The sequence below is a fragment of the Balaenoptera borealis genome (genome assembly GCF_965194805.1).
Source record: "Balaenoptera borealis genome assembly, chromosome: 5".
In the NCBI taxonomy this organism is placed as follows: Eukaryota; Metazoa; Chordata; class Mammalia; order Artiodactyla; family Balaenopteridae; genus Balaenoptera; species Balaenoptera borealis.
In genome coordinates, this window is record NC_138862.1 from 124,040,080 (window position 1) to 124,056,746 (window position 16,667).

Here is a 16,667-nt window from a genome sequence, read left to right on the forward strand (position 1 = left end):
GAAACATATCTCAAGGAGATAAATTTGCAAAAATGTACAAGGATGAAGGGAATGGGAGGAGGAGGGACCAATACATACAATAATGCACTGGTTAAAAAAAAAAATCAGGAGTTACTCCTATTACCCTGGGTATCTCCCATGTATACATATGGTACACATTAGTAAACTTAAAAAAACAAAAAAATCCCAGTACGTCTAACTATACAATGGAACACTAGCCAGCTATTAAAAGTGGTGATATAGGTCTTTATTTATTATCATGGGAAGATGCCCACAATATACTCAAAAGATTATAAAGCAACACTTACGGTATGATCTCTTTTTGTTAAAATAAATTAATAACAACATTATACACATTTTTTAAGTCTGCCCAGACATATACCGAAATATGAATGGTGGAAATCTCTGGGGTGATGAGATCAGGCAGCTCGCTCATACACTGCCTTTCTGAGAACTACAAGAAGATATGCTTTCTCCAGGCAGACCCCATGCTCTGGGCTACACAGCCCAGTGAGCTGAGTATGGATTTCAGCCTCCAGGCACCACTCCTCCACATTTCCTTGGAGTGAGTGCCCTTATATTGGGATAGGATTATGGATAGTTTTCACCTATTTATGCCATTCTCCGCTGGCTTACTATTGTTACAATAAACCCAGAAATTTACTATTTGTTGATATTTTCGATTTTGAAAAAAAGGTCTTGCCTTAATCCTTCCAAAACTAATCCCAACTTTACCTCTACTACTCCCACTGCCCTTACGTGATGCCGCATACTCTGATAATTTGTGCGTGTCATCTATTTAAATGCACGTACCAAATAAAATCTCTACACCAAAAGCATATAATTTTAGAGCACAACGTGCACTAAGAAATGTCATTCTAACACAAAGTGCAGATACTTATTACTGGAAATGAGAAGGCACTGAGAAAGGTAGTCTACACAAATTAACCCCTCTCCACCACTCAAAAATTCCTTCAGCAGAAAGTTAGTACACTCTAGAAACAATAATAACTGTTTACAGTTTTTTCCCCCATTTAATTCCAGATGCAAGATCTATTTCCTCATCACATTAGTGGGCTCCCCACAGACAGCCATTCGAATAAAAATCGTGAGTGATTACCATGCAGTTAGGCAAGGCATCTGTAAAATAATACCACCGCTGGACTAGGATTAAAGGACAACTGGTTCTTTTCTTGGCTCTTTGGAATATGTAATTTTACACAAAGCAAAATCGCAGCCTCTCTGGGGCTCATTTTGCTCGTCTCTAAAGCAGGGTTTGGGCTAAAAAACCTCCAAGGTCCCTTTCCGCTTGTGATAGGACTTTAAGCCGCCTTTCCACTCTGGAGGAGCCGATTTCAAGCAGCAGCCAGTCTATTTTCTAAGTCAGAGCAAATTTACTCTCTTCGTGCTTCTCTTGACAATGTCGTGCCCAAATAGTTCTCAACTCTAGAAATATTCTCACTCAGAAAAAAAGGTCTGTCATGACCAACTAACAAAATATCTTTCAAAAGGAAAGAAAAAGTAGTTTACTTAAGTGTAAAGGGGGGAGGAGGAAGAGCACTAGTCCTTATTCAGACAGTAACATAATTTTTCCAAAAAAAAAAGTCACTCTAAAGCAGCACCACACTGGCGGATGGTTTAAATATTTCTTTTAAAACAAAGAACCCATGCAGAGGAAAACTGCTAGCAAATTCAATCATCACACGTTTTGAAGGCACAGGAAAAAAACTGCCATTCAGACCGGATTTACTTTCCCCCAATGAAGCATGTTGGTAAGAAAACCTGTGTCATTAAAAAGGAATTAGGGAGAAAGCAACCTTTTAAAGGGTCTTTTCACTGTCCAAACTCAAGCGCACTTTCGTGTACCGCGTACTTGTGTGCTTAAAACATGCGTGCAGACCACACACTTAACACTCACACCCTTCCGACCCGCTGGGGTGGCAGCGTGGACGAGTCACAAGATAGCGGCGGGAGTGGAAATTTCCTCTCCCCGGGCGTGGGGCAAGGTCGGGCTTCCCCAAACAGCTCGGCGCCGCTGGCCGCCTCCGCCAGGGCCTCCCCGGGCCGGCGCGCTCCGTACAAAGGAGGCCGGGCGCTCGGCCCCCACGCGCTCGGGGTTTGGGACAGGGGTTACCGGCTTCCGGCGCCGCAGGCCCGGGCAGCACGTGCGCCCCGCTCCCGGCAGGGAGGAAGGAACCGGCGCGGCCCGGCGGCTGCTGCCAGCGGGCCCCGCAGCCTCGCTCACCCGCCCGCCGACTCCGCGAGAAATGAATGGGGCCGCGTTCGAGTCTGGCGGCCGCGGCGAAAACCGCTGCGGGCGGAGGCAGCGGCGGCTCCCGGGGCCCCCGCGCGGGGAGCCGCCTCCCGCCTTCCCTTCCCACCCGACCCCGCCCGGCGCCCCCCGGACTGCGGCCGGCTCCGGCGCCCAACCGCCGCCCGCTCACCCCAGCTCTTGGCGGTGCGCCCCAGGAACTCTCCGGTGGTCGGGTTGTAGATGAAGAGCTTCCACTCGGCCAGGCTCTGGTTGAAGGACTTCTTCTCTTTCTTCGTCATGGTGTGTGTGCGGACGTCGAGGGGGAGCGGCGGCCGCGGGGGTGGAAGCGGCGAGGAGCGCAGAGGCGCGTCCGGGCTCGAGCGGCGCAGCCCGGCGACGGCGGCAGAAGGCGGGACGGCCTAGGAAACCTCCTCTCTGTGGTGAGCGCTCGACCCGACTGCGCTGCGCCGCGCCGAGCCGGGCCGCCGCTCCGGCCGCGGGAGCCTGACGTCTCCGCCCTCCGCAGCCAATCCCCGCGCCGTTCAGGCCCCGCCGCCGCCGCTACCGCCTCCCGCCGGCGGCGGGGCGCAGCCGGACGCTGTGAAGACGCCCCGCCCACGGCCACGGCCCCGCTCCGTGGTACCCGGCTTGGCTCCGGGACACTCGGGGCTCCCTCTGCCCGGCCAGAAGAAGCAAAAACTACGCATAGCAACTTAAAAAATCATGAGGGCTTAATAAGAAGCAGATCTATAATGACAAGCAAAAGATGAGCATCCCTAACCCGCTGGTTTTTCAGGAGAACTCTGGGGAGATGCTGCGGGCAACCGGGATCCGGAGTCCCCTCGCTTCCTAGCCTGCGGCGGCGCGAGACTAGCAGAGAGCGGAAACGACTCCAGTCCACGGAGGAGGGGACTTCACCACCCTCTCCCCAAACCGTTTCCAGGCGTTCTCCTCTGTGCTCTATGACGTGACTAAAAGATAATCTGCTGTAGTATCTCGTGAGGGTGCACGGTGTATTACATACTTCTGCTCAGAGAATGCCCTGACTTCGCTCTTTTGAAGGAGTCAACTGAGAATCTCGGGTCAATGAGAATTTCATCCTAAACATGCCAGTATTAAGTAAATGCAGTATAGTTTTCCCCAGATTTAATTGAATTTATCAATGAAATCAATACACATGCTTTCCTGAGTTTCCTGTCAACCGCAAGACCTGCTTTTTCTCAAACACTCAGACTCTTTACAGGAAATCAATTCTTCGTTTAGTGTTGATGCCTAAATACTGTTCGCGGCTTTTCATCTTTTCCACTGTATTGGTTGCTCCCCTTGGTCAGAGCTGAGGGTGCAGTCGATGTTTTCCTACACGAGATGGAGCTGAAGAGTACAGTGCTTTGAGACTGTTGGGACAGCATGAAATGAGGAGTTTGGGCAGGAGGTGCTTTCTTTTCTTTTTTCTTTTTTTGGAAAAAAGAAATGGAGCACTGCCTATGTTTTATTAGCAAATAAAAAATTATGAATGAAGAAATGTAGCACACATCTTACCGTTTGGAATGATGCGTTGTGATCCATCCGACAGTTTAAACAGCCTGCAAATGCTTTAAAGCAGTAAATGGATAACGAAATTCTGGCGTTGCTTTTGTTTCCTCACTTTGTTTATCAAAGCAAGGAATTATGAATTATGTCTTTCACAAATGGAAAAGGAATAGAATATATTATTATAAAATGATTTTTCCCCCTGCGCTTACGAAAGCTAAATTTAAAATTATGACCTTGGGAATGATAACCAAATCCAGTTACTTTGTTGAGCCAATGACAGCAAAAGATTTGTAGAAGCATTTTGTAAAATTTGGCATGAAAATAGTATTACAAATAGCAAAACATCGTGCAAGCAGACTAGAATGCATTTCTTTAGTTCATAAATAAGGTCGAAAGGGAACTGAGGAATGGAAGTAGTTAACTATTTTTGTCTCATTAAAAATCTAACCACAATTAGAGGACAGCTTTTAGCTGTTCAATATTTTACCAATTTTTAGCAATTTTTTATATTGGTAGAGCTGATAACAGGCTTTCTAGTTTGGGTAAGAGGGAAGATACAGAGTCTGTTTGGAATAAAATATAAAACTGCTTGGACTTCCCTGGTGGTGCAGTGGTTAAGAATCTGCCTGCCAATGCAGGGAACACGGGTTCGAGCCCTGGTCCGGGAAGATCCCACATGCTGCGGAGCAACTGGGCCCGTGTGCCACAACTACTGAGGCTGCGCGCTGGAGCCCACGTGCCACAACTACTGAGCCCACGCACCGCAACAAGGGAAGCCACCTCAATGAGAAGCCCATGCACCGCAACGAGGAGTAGCCCCCGCTCGCCGCAACTAGAGCAGCAACGGAGACCCAACGCAGCAAAAAAAAACACAAAAAACCCTCTGCTTTATTTATTTTGTGTGTGAGTTAATAACACACAATAACACAATAAGCACACTTCAAGAAATAATTACCTGGCACATACAACGAAAACATGGTAAACAAGAACATTATGAAATAGTGTTTCAAAGATACTGAATGCTGTCAGACGTTTGTGGTCATTAATATGCTTTTCATATGTAGTGCTTTGTGGTTTTCCAATTAAGTATTTAAATACAAATATAATTCAGTAAGTATTTTCAAAACTCATGCTTAGTTTAGTATAATACCTGATCCAACAGATTTCAGTTTGGGGAAAAGTTTACATCCTAATCCAAAATACAGGAACTATTTGTTTCTGTGATACATGATACTTGAGCATTACTTGCAAGAGAAGATACTAAGTGTTTTGGGGGATATTGACCTACCAAGTATGAACAGATGAAATATCAAATTTAATCAGCACTTTATTCCCTGTAGATTTACTTTACCATACCCAAGTCTCCCTTTTAATTTTATTTTTTAATTTTTGAATTTTATTTAATTTATTTTTTTATACAGCAGGTCCTTATTAGTCATCAATTTTATACACATGAGTGTATACATGTCAATCCCAATTGCCCAATTCATCACACCACCACCTCCACCCCCCCGCCGCTTTCCCCCACTGGTGTCCATACATTTGTTCTCTACATCTGTGTCTCAATTTCTGCCCTGCAAAGAGGTTCATCTGTACCATTTTTCTAGGTTCCACATATATGTGTTAATATACGATATTTGTTTTTCTCTTTCTGACTTACTTCACTCTGTATGACAGTCTCTAGATCCATCCACATCTCTACAAATGACCCAATTTCGTTCCTTTCTATGGCTGAGTAATATTCCATTGTATGTATGGACCACATCTTCTTTATCCATTTATCTGTCAGTGGGCATTTAGGTTGCTTCCATGACCTGGCTATTGTAAATAGTGCTGCAATGAATATTGGGATGCATGTGTCTTTTTGAATTATGGTTTTCTCTGGGTATATGCCCAGTAGTGGGATTGCTGGGTCATGTGGTAGTTCTATTTTTAGTTTTTTAAGGAACCTCCGTACTGTTCTCCATAGTGGCTGTATCAATTTACATTCCCACCAACAGTGCAAGAGGGTTCCCTTTTCTCCACACCCTCTCCAGCATTTGTTGTTTGTAGATTATCTGATGATGCCCTTTCTAACTGGTGTGAGGTGATACCTCATTGTAGGTTTGATTTGCATTTCTATAATAATTAGTGATGTTGAGCAGCTTTTCATGTGCTTCTTGGCCATCTGTATGTCTTCTTTGGAGAAATGTCTATTTAGGTCTTCTGCCCATTTTTGGACTGGGTTGGTTTTTTTTTAATATTGAACTGTATGAGCTGTTTATATATTTTGGAGATTAATCCTTTGTCCGTTGATTCATTTGCAAATATTTTCTCCCATTCTGAGGGTTGTCTTTTCGTCTTGTTTATGGTTTCCTTTGCTGTGCAAAAGCTTTTAAGTTTCATTAGGTCCCATTTGTTTATTTTTGTTTTTATTTCCATTACTCTAAGAGGTGGATCACAAAAGATCTTACTGTGATTTATGTCAAAGAGTGTTCTTCCTATGTTTTCCTCTAAGAGTTTTATAGTGTCTGGTATTACATTTAGGCCTCTAATCCATTTTGAGTTTATTTTTGTGCATGGTGTTAGGGAGTGCTCTGATTTCATTCTTTTACATGTAGCTGTCCAGTTTTCCCAGCACCACTTATTGAAGAGACTGTCTTTTCTCCATTGTAAACCCTTGCCTCCTTTGTCATAGATTAGTTGACCATAGGTGCGTGGGTTTATCTCTGGGCTTTCTATCTTGTTCCATTGATCTATGTTTCTGCTTTTGTGCCAGTACCATATTGTCTTGATTACTGTAGCTTTGTAGTGTAGCCTGAAGTCAGGGAGTCTGATTCCTAATCCAAAATACAGGAACTATTTGTTTCTCTGATACATGATACTTGAGTATTACTTGCAAGAGAAAATACTAAGTGTTTTGGGGGATATTGGCCTACCAAGTATGAGCAGATGAAATATCAAATTTAATCACAGCTTTATTCCCTGTAGATTTACTTTACCATACCCAAGTCTCCCTTTTAAAAGAGAAGTTATTTTGCCAGATAAAATACAGGATGCCCACTTAAATTTGAATTTCAGATAGGTGATATGTATAAGTATATTCCATGTAATATTTGAGACATACTTACATTAAAAAAAATGATTCTTGTCTATCTGAAAATCAAATTTAACCGGATGCCTTGTTTTCTGATTTGCTAAATCTGGCTTCCCTACTGTAGAGGATACCTATGAATCCCACAGCAATAATAACAATGATCATTTATACATACCAAGTCCTAGGCCCTGGACCACTTGCTTAGTGTGATTTATTTCTTAATCTTCACAAATACCCTAAGAAGAAGGTATTAGTTCCCTAATTTTGTAAATGAGGAAACTGAGGTTTAGAGAAATTAAGTGACTTACCCATCATCGAAAAGGTATCAAACAGCAGCACAGTGTTTCAGTGCCCATCTCTCCTCCACCACCCAATACTGCTTCCACAGTGAATGACGGCACAGTTCTGGGAAAACTTCACAAAGCTGAATGAGGCAGAATGAGAGAGAAATGGTTGTAGGCCACTGGCTGAGTATGCTCTCCAATCAGCAGAATCCATTTTCTACTTTCTGTGGGCATAAACAAGGTATTTTGGCTCTTAATTTTCTAAAACTCTTTGTTTATTCCCAAATTTTATTTTTTAATGTTATTTATTTATTTATTTTATTATTTATTTAGGCTGCGCCGGGTCTTCATTGCAGCATGTGGGATCTTTGTTGTGGCATGTGGGATCTTTAGTTGCAGCATGCATGCGGGATCTAGTTCCCTGACCAGAGATCGAACCTGGACCCCCTGCATTGGGAGCACGGAGTCTTACCCACTGGACCACTAGGGAAGTTCCTATTCCTGAATTTTAGAATCGTGTATACAGAAAAAAGTATTTTAGTTCTTAAAACAGTATCTTATTTATAACTTGGTGTTATAACTAGGACTGTGATACTAAATCACTGAAAGACCATTGTCCCTCAGAGAACAGATATTAAGATTTCCTTAGAAATAGTCCCTTCTTCCCCACAAGCAACAGCTATAATTGTGTTGGCATTTTATTGTATCTGAGAAACACAGTCATGAATATATATTCTCTTCACAGAAAATGTCCTTTTCCACACATTGATTTTAATATTGAATACTTTTACTAATCCTTTAACAAACAGCATCTCTACATACTTTGCAGGTTAAAGGGCAGACACTTGCATTGTTGATTATCTTGAATAAAATGAACCCGTGCTTTCATAAAGCATGAGCACAGTGTCTGGCACAGAAAGCGCTCTATAAATGGTAGGGGTTTTTTGGGTGTGATTTCTAATACTGTCATAATAAATACTGTGTTAGGTGTTTTATGAAAAAGTGTATGATATGATCTAACAGGATTTTTTACTAAATGAAAAATAAATTCAAAAGACCAAATCAATATGAAAGAGTATTTAATTAATAATTTGGTTATAAAACTTTACAGGAGTAGGTGAAGTTGTAAGTGAAACAAGAATGGCAGAATATTGATGTTTATTGAAGCTGGGTGATGGGTGGATGAAGTTCATTATACTTTGTTTACTTTGTATATCCTTGAAATTTTCCAGAATAGAATGTTTTTTTAAACTGGGGGCAAAGGATAGGAAATTTTCTTGATGCACAAGAAAAGTTCACTTAGTTGAAAAATAACCGGAAGAAGGTATAGATATAATGTTTTCAAAAGAACGATTTAAAAAAAAAAATAGCTGAACTAATGGGAAACAGATAATTCTGGGAACATAAGATAATTTTTTTGTATTCTAATTAGTAACCAGAGGTAAATTTGAGAAGCTATTGTATCCATAAGACAAAGACAAGTATATGTATATAAATATATATGTATGCATGTATATATATGAGACAAAAAATTATTGGAAATTTAAAATATAATTAATTCCTATAATTTAAAAAATCAACATAAGGGCTGAAAGAAAAGGTCAATGGAATCTCCCAGAGTGTAAAGCAAAGAGACAAAAGGAAAGAAATACTGTATTTTTAAAAGTCCAAAAACTATCTAGGTTCAATCCAGGAGGGACAATAGTGAACTAATAGTTCCAGAAGGAGATAAGAAAATGTGGGGGAGAAAATAGTGAGAGAAATACAGAAAAAAAATGTCCTAGAGTTGAGAAAAGATAGGAGTCTTCAAACTGAAAGAGCTTACTGAGTGCCAAGCAAAATAAATAAAAATAGACCCATACTTAACCCTAACCTTGTGATTTTATAGTACATTAAATACTAAGAGAAGTTCTTAAAAGCTTCCAGAGAACAAACAACAGGTCAACCACAACAGCACAACAGAACAAAAACCGGATTGGCACCAGTCTTCTCATCAACAACAGTGCTAGAGACAGTGGTGGACTGCCTGCAGAGTTCTGAGCATCAGAATTCCATACCCAGCTAAGCTATCACTCAGCTCTAAGGGTAAAGTGAAAACACGTTCAGACATGTAAGAACTCAGAAAGTCTACCTCTCAAAAACCCTTTCTGAAAACATCAGTTAAAGATGGACCAGTAAAAAGGAAAAGGAATCCAAGAAAGAGAGAAACCTGGGGTGCAAGAAACACTGGTCCTAACCCAGGAGTGCTATGAAGGGAAGGTCTAAAATAACAACTGTACAGCAGGCTAAGAGAACAACTGATTTTAAAGGGAGAAGAATATCTTCAAGCAGAAAGTAGATTCCATGGCCATGGAGACTGGAATTAAGATCCTGAACAAATTTAGTCATATGATGAAGGCATGTGCTTCTTTTGTTAAAAGGAAGGCAATTAAAACCAGCAGAAAACTGTGTTCCAAATATAAAGCAAACTAAAATGTGGCAACTCATGGAGCATTTGAAAATGTAATTATATAATCTCAATGTTTGGAGCATCCTTTATTTTTTATAAATTAATTAATTATTTTTAATTTTTGGCTGTGTTGTGTCTTCGTTGCTGCACGCGGGCTTTCTCTAGTTGCAGCGAGAGGGGACTACTCTTCATTGCAGTGCGCGGGCTTCTCACTGCGATGGCTTCTCTGGTTGCGGAGCACAGGCTCTAAGCGCGCGGACTTCAGTAGTTGTGGCACACGGGCTCAGTAGTTGTGGCTCGCAGGCTCCAGAGCGCAGGCTCAGTAGCTGTGGCCCTCAGACCGAGTTGCTCCGTGGCATATGGGATCTTCCCAGACCAGGGCTCCAACCCATATCCCCTGCACTGGCAGGCAGATTCTTAACCACTGCACCACCAGGGAAGCCCTGGAGCATCCCTTCTATTGGCACAGGGCTAGTGATATGGATTTACTTTTTCATTTTTTTTAATTTAATTTTTATTTTATATTGGGGTATAGTTGATTTACAATGTTGTGTTAGTTTCAGGTGTACAGCAAAGTGGTTCAGTTCTACATATACATATATTCATTCTTCTTCAGATTCTTTTCCCATATAGGTTATTACAGAATATTGAGTAGAATTCCCTGTGCTATACAGTAGGTCCTTGTTGATTATCTATTTTATGTATAGATTTACTTTTTCTAACAGATGCATTTTGTTCTACAGTGAATACTATTTTCATAATCAAAATAGTAAAATTGCAGCTTATTGACTTTCCATACTTCAGAGTCAACTTAATGATCATTCACAGAGCAAAATGTAAATGTTGTAAATTATGACAATATAAAAGTAATGGTGGGGTTGACAGAAGTCAAGGGCTTTATGGAGGAGAGAGTTGAAGGAAAAAAGTTGAAAGGAAGTGTAGAAGTGTTTTTTTTTTATATAATAAATAAGGAGGTAAGAAATGTTAAGAGTTAAAGAGTTTAAAGATGGTGGAACTGGAATGGAGGTTTAAGTATGTTCTTTAAAGTTGTAACTATAACCAATGGAAAAATAAAGTAAATACTAAATAATAGGACTTCCCTGGTGGTGCAGTGGTTAACAATATGCCTGCCAATGCAGGGGACAAGGGTTTGAGCCCTGGTAGGGAAAGATCCCACATGCTGTGGAGCAACAAAGCCCATGCACTGCAACTGCTGAGCCTGCGCTCTAGAGCCCACGAGCCACAACTACTGAGCCCGCGTGCCACAACTACTGAAGCCTGCGTGCCTAGAGCCTGTGCTCCACAACAAGAGAAGCCACTGCAATGAGAAGTCCATGTACCACAACAAAGAGTAGTCCCCACTCACCACAACTAGAGAAAGCCTGTGCGCAGCAACAAAAATCCAACGAAGCCAAAACACAAACAAAAACTGGATAATACTACATATTATTAATAATAAAATAATACTATGGCTAAAAAAACATGAAATGGAGGATAAAGTGGGATATAGTACATAAATAGCTCATTTATCATCTTCCTTGGCAGAGAGTTAATAGTGTTAAAATTTGACAAATAAAAAGATAGGTATATCAGGAATTCCCTGGTGGTCCAGTGGTTAGGATTCCCTGCTTTCAGTGCCAAGGCCATCGGTTCAGTCCCAGGTTGGGGAGGGAACTAAGATCCTGTAAGCCATGCAAAGTGGCCAAAAAAAAAAAAAATGTATATAAGCATATTATTTGGAGCTAAGGAGAGAGTGACTGACTTCCTTAATCCATTCAGGCTGCTATAACAAAATACCATAGACCAGGTGGCTTATAAACAACAGAAATTTATTTCTCACAGTTCTGAAGGCTGGAAGTCCAAGATCAGTGTGCTGACATGGTGATGTGAGAGCCCTCTTCCAGGTTGCAGACTTCTAACTGTACCCTCACATGGCCGAGAGGGGAGGGATCTCTCTGTAGCCTCTTTTGGAAGGGCACTACTCCCATTTATGAGGGTTTCACCCTCGCGACCTAATCACCTCCCAAGGGCCCCATCCCCTAATACAATCATCTTAGGGGTTAAGATTTCAATTTATGGACTTGGGGGGGCACAAACATTCAGACCATAGCAGTGACCAAATGAAATAAAGCTGGAAAGGATTTAAAGTGATTACCTCTAGGGAGTTCAGTGAAAATCATGTATGTTTTTCCAGTGGGATAGGAGAGAGGATACGTGTACTTTTCATTTGTAGTTCATTTCATCTTGTAGTTTGATTTTTTTTTAAACCATGTACATGTTGTTCTACTTTGATAGTTTAAGTGGTTGGGAAAAAAGCACTTTAGTGTAACTGGCTCCTCCCATTACAAACCCTGAGACCCACAATTCCTAACTGCAAACCTTTTTTTTTTCCTCCTTAAAGGAAGATTTAAGTTCTTCAGTAACAGGCTGAGAACTAACACCTTAATAAATGAGTTACAAGGTATTATGTGAAAACAAATGAAATTTTGACCTATGAAGATAGCAATTTCATATCATTCAAATTAATATATGCTTTTTTCACTAAAAAAGTGCAAGTGAAGCCAGAACTGTAATTATAGCCTGTTAGGCACCATACATTTAGTCTTTTATATTGATTTTTCTACTTAATTTAATTAAAAAAAAATTAAACCCCACAGAGCTCTGTCAAAAACACAAAACTATTTTCAATTATAGAAAGGGCTAAGCCATCAGTCTCCAGAGAATTTTGGTTTACTTTTTTTTAAATTAATTTTTATTGGAGTATGGTTGCTTGGTTTTCTTTTGTTTGGTATGTCTCTTACAAAGCAACCTGCTAATTTAACTCAAATTTGAAACTAAAAAGATGTCACATGAAGCCATCTATTTAATATTCAGGCCCCTTGTACATGTAATATACTGAAGTAATATACCCTGCAATTTTTCTATTTATTTCTTTCATGACAAACTCTAACCAAAGGGGGGCCAGGAAGAATTTCCTTATACAAGGGCAAGGTAGACTTAAGAACAATGTCTTATACTTAATCACTGTTTTTCAGCAAAGCTTGAAAGTACCTGAATCTCAAAAGTTAGCCCTAGGCTTTTTTTTTTTTTTTTTTTTTTTTTTAATAAAACTCAATGCTCCTCCCAAATTTGAGGTATTTGATTCCCTAACTGAGAATCCTTCTCGAATATTTTCATCCTATACCAGACAATTTATTCCTGATTGTTATGAAGGACTAAAAGCTGTAGAGGATGTGTAGTTTCAAATTATAGTTCTTGATATTATAGTAGGATAAGCATGTTGCTCATAGACTCCTCGATCTCTAGAGAAGGGACCCTCAAGTTCAGCTGATCTGTTCACAAACGAGGAAACTGAGGCCTAAAGAGACTGAGAAATTTAGTCTACACAGAAAGTTAATGAGATACATAAAGTGACCAGAGAGTGTTCAGCTCCCGGTGAGACCTTTTTTCTGTTATACTGTGCTGTTTCCTTAACTCAGAAATTCACCATCAAAAATATCCAGGGTTGGGCTTCCCTGGTGGCGCAGTGGTTGAGAATCTGCCTGCCAATGCAGGGCACACGGGTTCGAGCCCTGGTCTGGGAAGATCCCACATGCCGCGGAGCAACTGGGCCCGTTAGCCACAACTACTGAGCCTGCGCGTCTGGAGCCTGTGCTCCGCAACAAGAGAGGCCGCGATAGTGAGAGGCCTGCGCACCGCGATGAAGAGTGGCCCCCGCTTGCCGCAGCTAGAGAAAGCCCTCGCACAGAAGCGAAGACCCAACACAGCCATACATACATACATACATAAATTTTTAAAAAAAGAATGTAAGTAGACAAGAATCTCATTAAAATATTTAAAAAAAACAAAAAACCCCCTAAGAACACAATGAGTTCTCAATGACTACTAGCCATTTCATTATAAAAAAAAAAAAAAAAAAAAAATCCAGTTTTTTTTTTTTTATTTTAAAAAAACTAGTCAAAAATGGACTTTTGTAAACCCAGAAAATCATGATTCTCCAGAAATTCTATAAATAAAAAAAATGTTGCCCCTCAGAGGTCAGGAATAATGGTGGTAAACAAAATACTTTCCATATCTTGAAGTCTGGGGCATCCTTCAGTGAAAAAGGAAATGTGGGCTAAAAGAATAGTAGACCCTATCTTTCCATATTTCATCTTTATTTGAACAAAGGTGTCTCACAAATAGTGATCAGGACTCATTTCCCTCTATTCAAATAAGCTGTAGGCTTCTGGTATGTTTGCCAGACAACTTCTAGGGCAAAATTGGAGCAATTCAAAACTTGAATCCAATTTTTTAGTTGCCAGGATTGCATTACCTGATAGCATTAATAAATAACTGACTTATTATTTAAACAATCTCTTTTCCTTTCAGTTTGATATTTTGTTTTCAGTGGAAAATAATTGTGTCAGAGAAGTGACTATTTTCTTTTAAGCAGGAACTATCTGTCACAGTCTGACTAAGAGGAACATGAAGGAAGGTTTAAATGTCACTTTAGGTAGTATTGCAACAGTATTTACTAAGAGACTTGATAATATCTCCAGGGCCATGGGAATTCAAGTTCCTTGACTCTAATTATTGTGTTGCAACCGACTCCTGACATGACCACAGCTACCATAGCTTAATTAGTTTTACACAAATTCATTAACTCTCATGCATTGTGTACAAGTATATAACTGCCTTACTGGATATATTATGAAGAGAATGGTCTTTTGGTTAAATGACGGTTTGGGAGTTAGGAAATCCCCATAAATGAATATTGTGTTTCAACTTCCTGCAAATCACGTAAGCTTATATCAGCTAATGATCTTTCCATAGCAAGAAACAGAAAGCAAACTCCTAGTGACTTAAACAATAAGGAAAATGTACAGGTGAACATAGTGTAAAGTCCAGCTTTGAGAAAGGTTTAACCCAGGGCCCAAATGAAGTCTATAAATCCTGGATTCTTGCTTTCCATTTATTAGTTTTTAGGATTAGTTTCCAGAAGCTTCTGGGCCTACTTATTTCCATGTTCAAATCCAGAAGAAAAGAGAGACTCAGCATCCTCAATAGCTTAAATAAAACTCCCAAATGTAGCCTCATTGACACACCCACTGCCCTGACTTGGGTACTGTGTTTGTCCTAAACCAACTGTGAAGACCAGAGAGGGAGATGGGATATACTGATTAGATCAAGCCCAGGAGGGTCCACTCTTGACCTGGGGTTGGGGTCAGTCTCTCTCAATTGCATGGTTCAAAAATTTGGAATAGTGTTAGGAAGAGGGAAGGGGAGATAAATCCTACAGACTTCTATTTAAATAACTGCCTTCAAAAACTAAAATTTCAGGGACTTCCCTGATGGTCCAGTGGTTAGGACTCTGCACTTCCACTGCAGGGGGCCCGGGTTTGACCCCTGGTCAGGGAACTAAGATCCCACAAGGCGCACAGCCTGGCCAAAAAACAAACAAACAAAACCCCACGAAACCAACCCCCCCCAAAACAATAACTAACATTTCAACCTAGAGTCATTCTTGCCTTCATTGATTCATTCAACTAACATTTCTTCAGGGCTCTCCATATGTGAGGTCTTTTTTTTTTTTTTTTTAACATTTATTTATTTAGGCTGTGCCGGGTCTTAGTTGTGGCACGCGGGATCTTTAGTTGTGGCATGCACACTAGTTCCCAGACCAGGGATCAAACCTGGGCCCCCTCCATTGGGAGCGCAGAGTCTTAACCACTGGACCACGAAGGAAGTCCCTAAAATGAATGTGTTTTGATTTTTGAAGTTAACTTGGGGGTTGGAAGAGGGTTTTCATACATTGAACACAAGACATTGTCTTCATAATTTTTTCCAGAGTCAGCTCCTTTTAGATCTAGGAGATAAATAAGTCTTCTTGTAGCAGTAATTTATCAGTCAGCAGTTGAGGTTCTGAGGAAGCAGTTCATTTGTCTAGTGTAGTGAACTTGTCTTAGAGCTCTTCCTTGGCTCCTGACCACTCCCACCTCCCACCTCCAGGCTCAGTCTCCCTCCCACTCTAGGCAGGATGCTTATGGGCAGGAGACGCCAAAGCCCTTGTTGGAAATTCATCAGCTCGGGATAGAGTTGGTCTTGCTCTTTCCTGCGACTGCCTTGACCTTGGTTTCTGGATTTCTAGTAACCAAGAACTTTTCCGGTAACCAAGATAGGTTGGTTATCTATCTTCTTGTTCTTGGCTGACCCTTGCTCTGTTCCTGAGTCTCTGGTAATTGCATTTCCCTCCCAGTTTCACAGGGAGGTTATTGCCCTCTGTTCTCTCCAGTGACTACATTTGTCTGACCTTGACTCCTAAACTCCTACACCTGAGTTATCTGCATACATTTCTCCTCTCCTTGGCATGGAATCATTCACCTAACACAGGTGTAAGAGTGTTCGTGTTTTTATTGGGGCATGTATTCTACTTAGCTTTTTTTTAATCTTAGCTCCCCAACCAAGGATCGAACCTGCGCCCCCTGCAGTAGAAGTGCAGAGTCTTAACCACTGGACCACCAGGGAAGTCCCAGAGCTAGTACATTTCTTGCATGCCCTGAATCTCACTGAAAACAACTCATTAACTTTCTAGCATTGAATTATATCATCTGACAGGAACAAAAACAAGGTGGGCTAAAAAAAAAACTGGATGATCACTTAACACCTCATAACATAAGCGGTGTGATATGGACAAAAAGAAGTGCAAACACTTCAATAAAATCTGAACTAGTTATAACAGCCATCTGGTCAAGAATCCTATTTTAGTTTTTACAAGAGATCAAAAGCTTAAGAATTAAGAATCATAGACATAACAATTTCCATAATCATCTCACTGCTTAAAACAGGAAGAAAAAAACATTGGTATACTCTGTTTTTTCTCTGAGTTACCTTGGCAGAAAAAAAAAGAAATGTGATACAGTTTTGCAGATAAGAATTTTTTTGGAGCATCTTTCTTAAAGACAGGGGTTTCTGCAGACTCACAGATATAGAGAACAGACTTGTGGTTGCCAAGGGGGAGGGGGAATAGGGGAGGGAGGGATTGGGAATTTGGGGTTAGCAGATGCAAACTAGTATATGTAGAATGGATAA

General features: G+C 40.8%; 1 protein-coding gene across 2 annotated transcripts in view; it reads right to left on the reverse strand.

The window, feature by feature from the left end:
• The window catches only part of ATP1B3 (ATPase Na+/K+ transporting subunit beta 3), a 41,826-nt gene extending 38,721 nt beyond the window's left edge, over positions 1-3,105 (reverse strand). The window contains exon 1 of one of the 2 annotated variants that reach the window (XM_082393786.1): positions 2,445-3,105. In XM_082393786.1, coding sequence (XP_082249912.1) covers positions 2,445-2,553 — 109 coding nt within the window. In that variant the 5' untranslated portion in view covers positions 2,554-3,105. The remainder of the gene's footprint in view (positions 1-2,444) is intronic. The other variant, XM_082393785.1, reaches the window with a different exon arrangement.
• Positions 3,106-16,667: the final 13,562 nt, after the last annotated feature.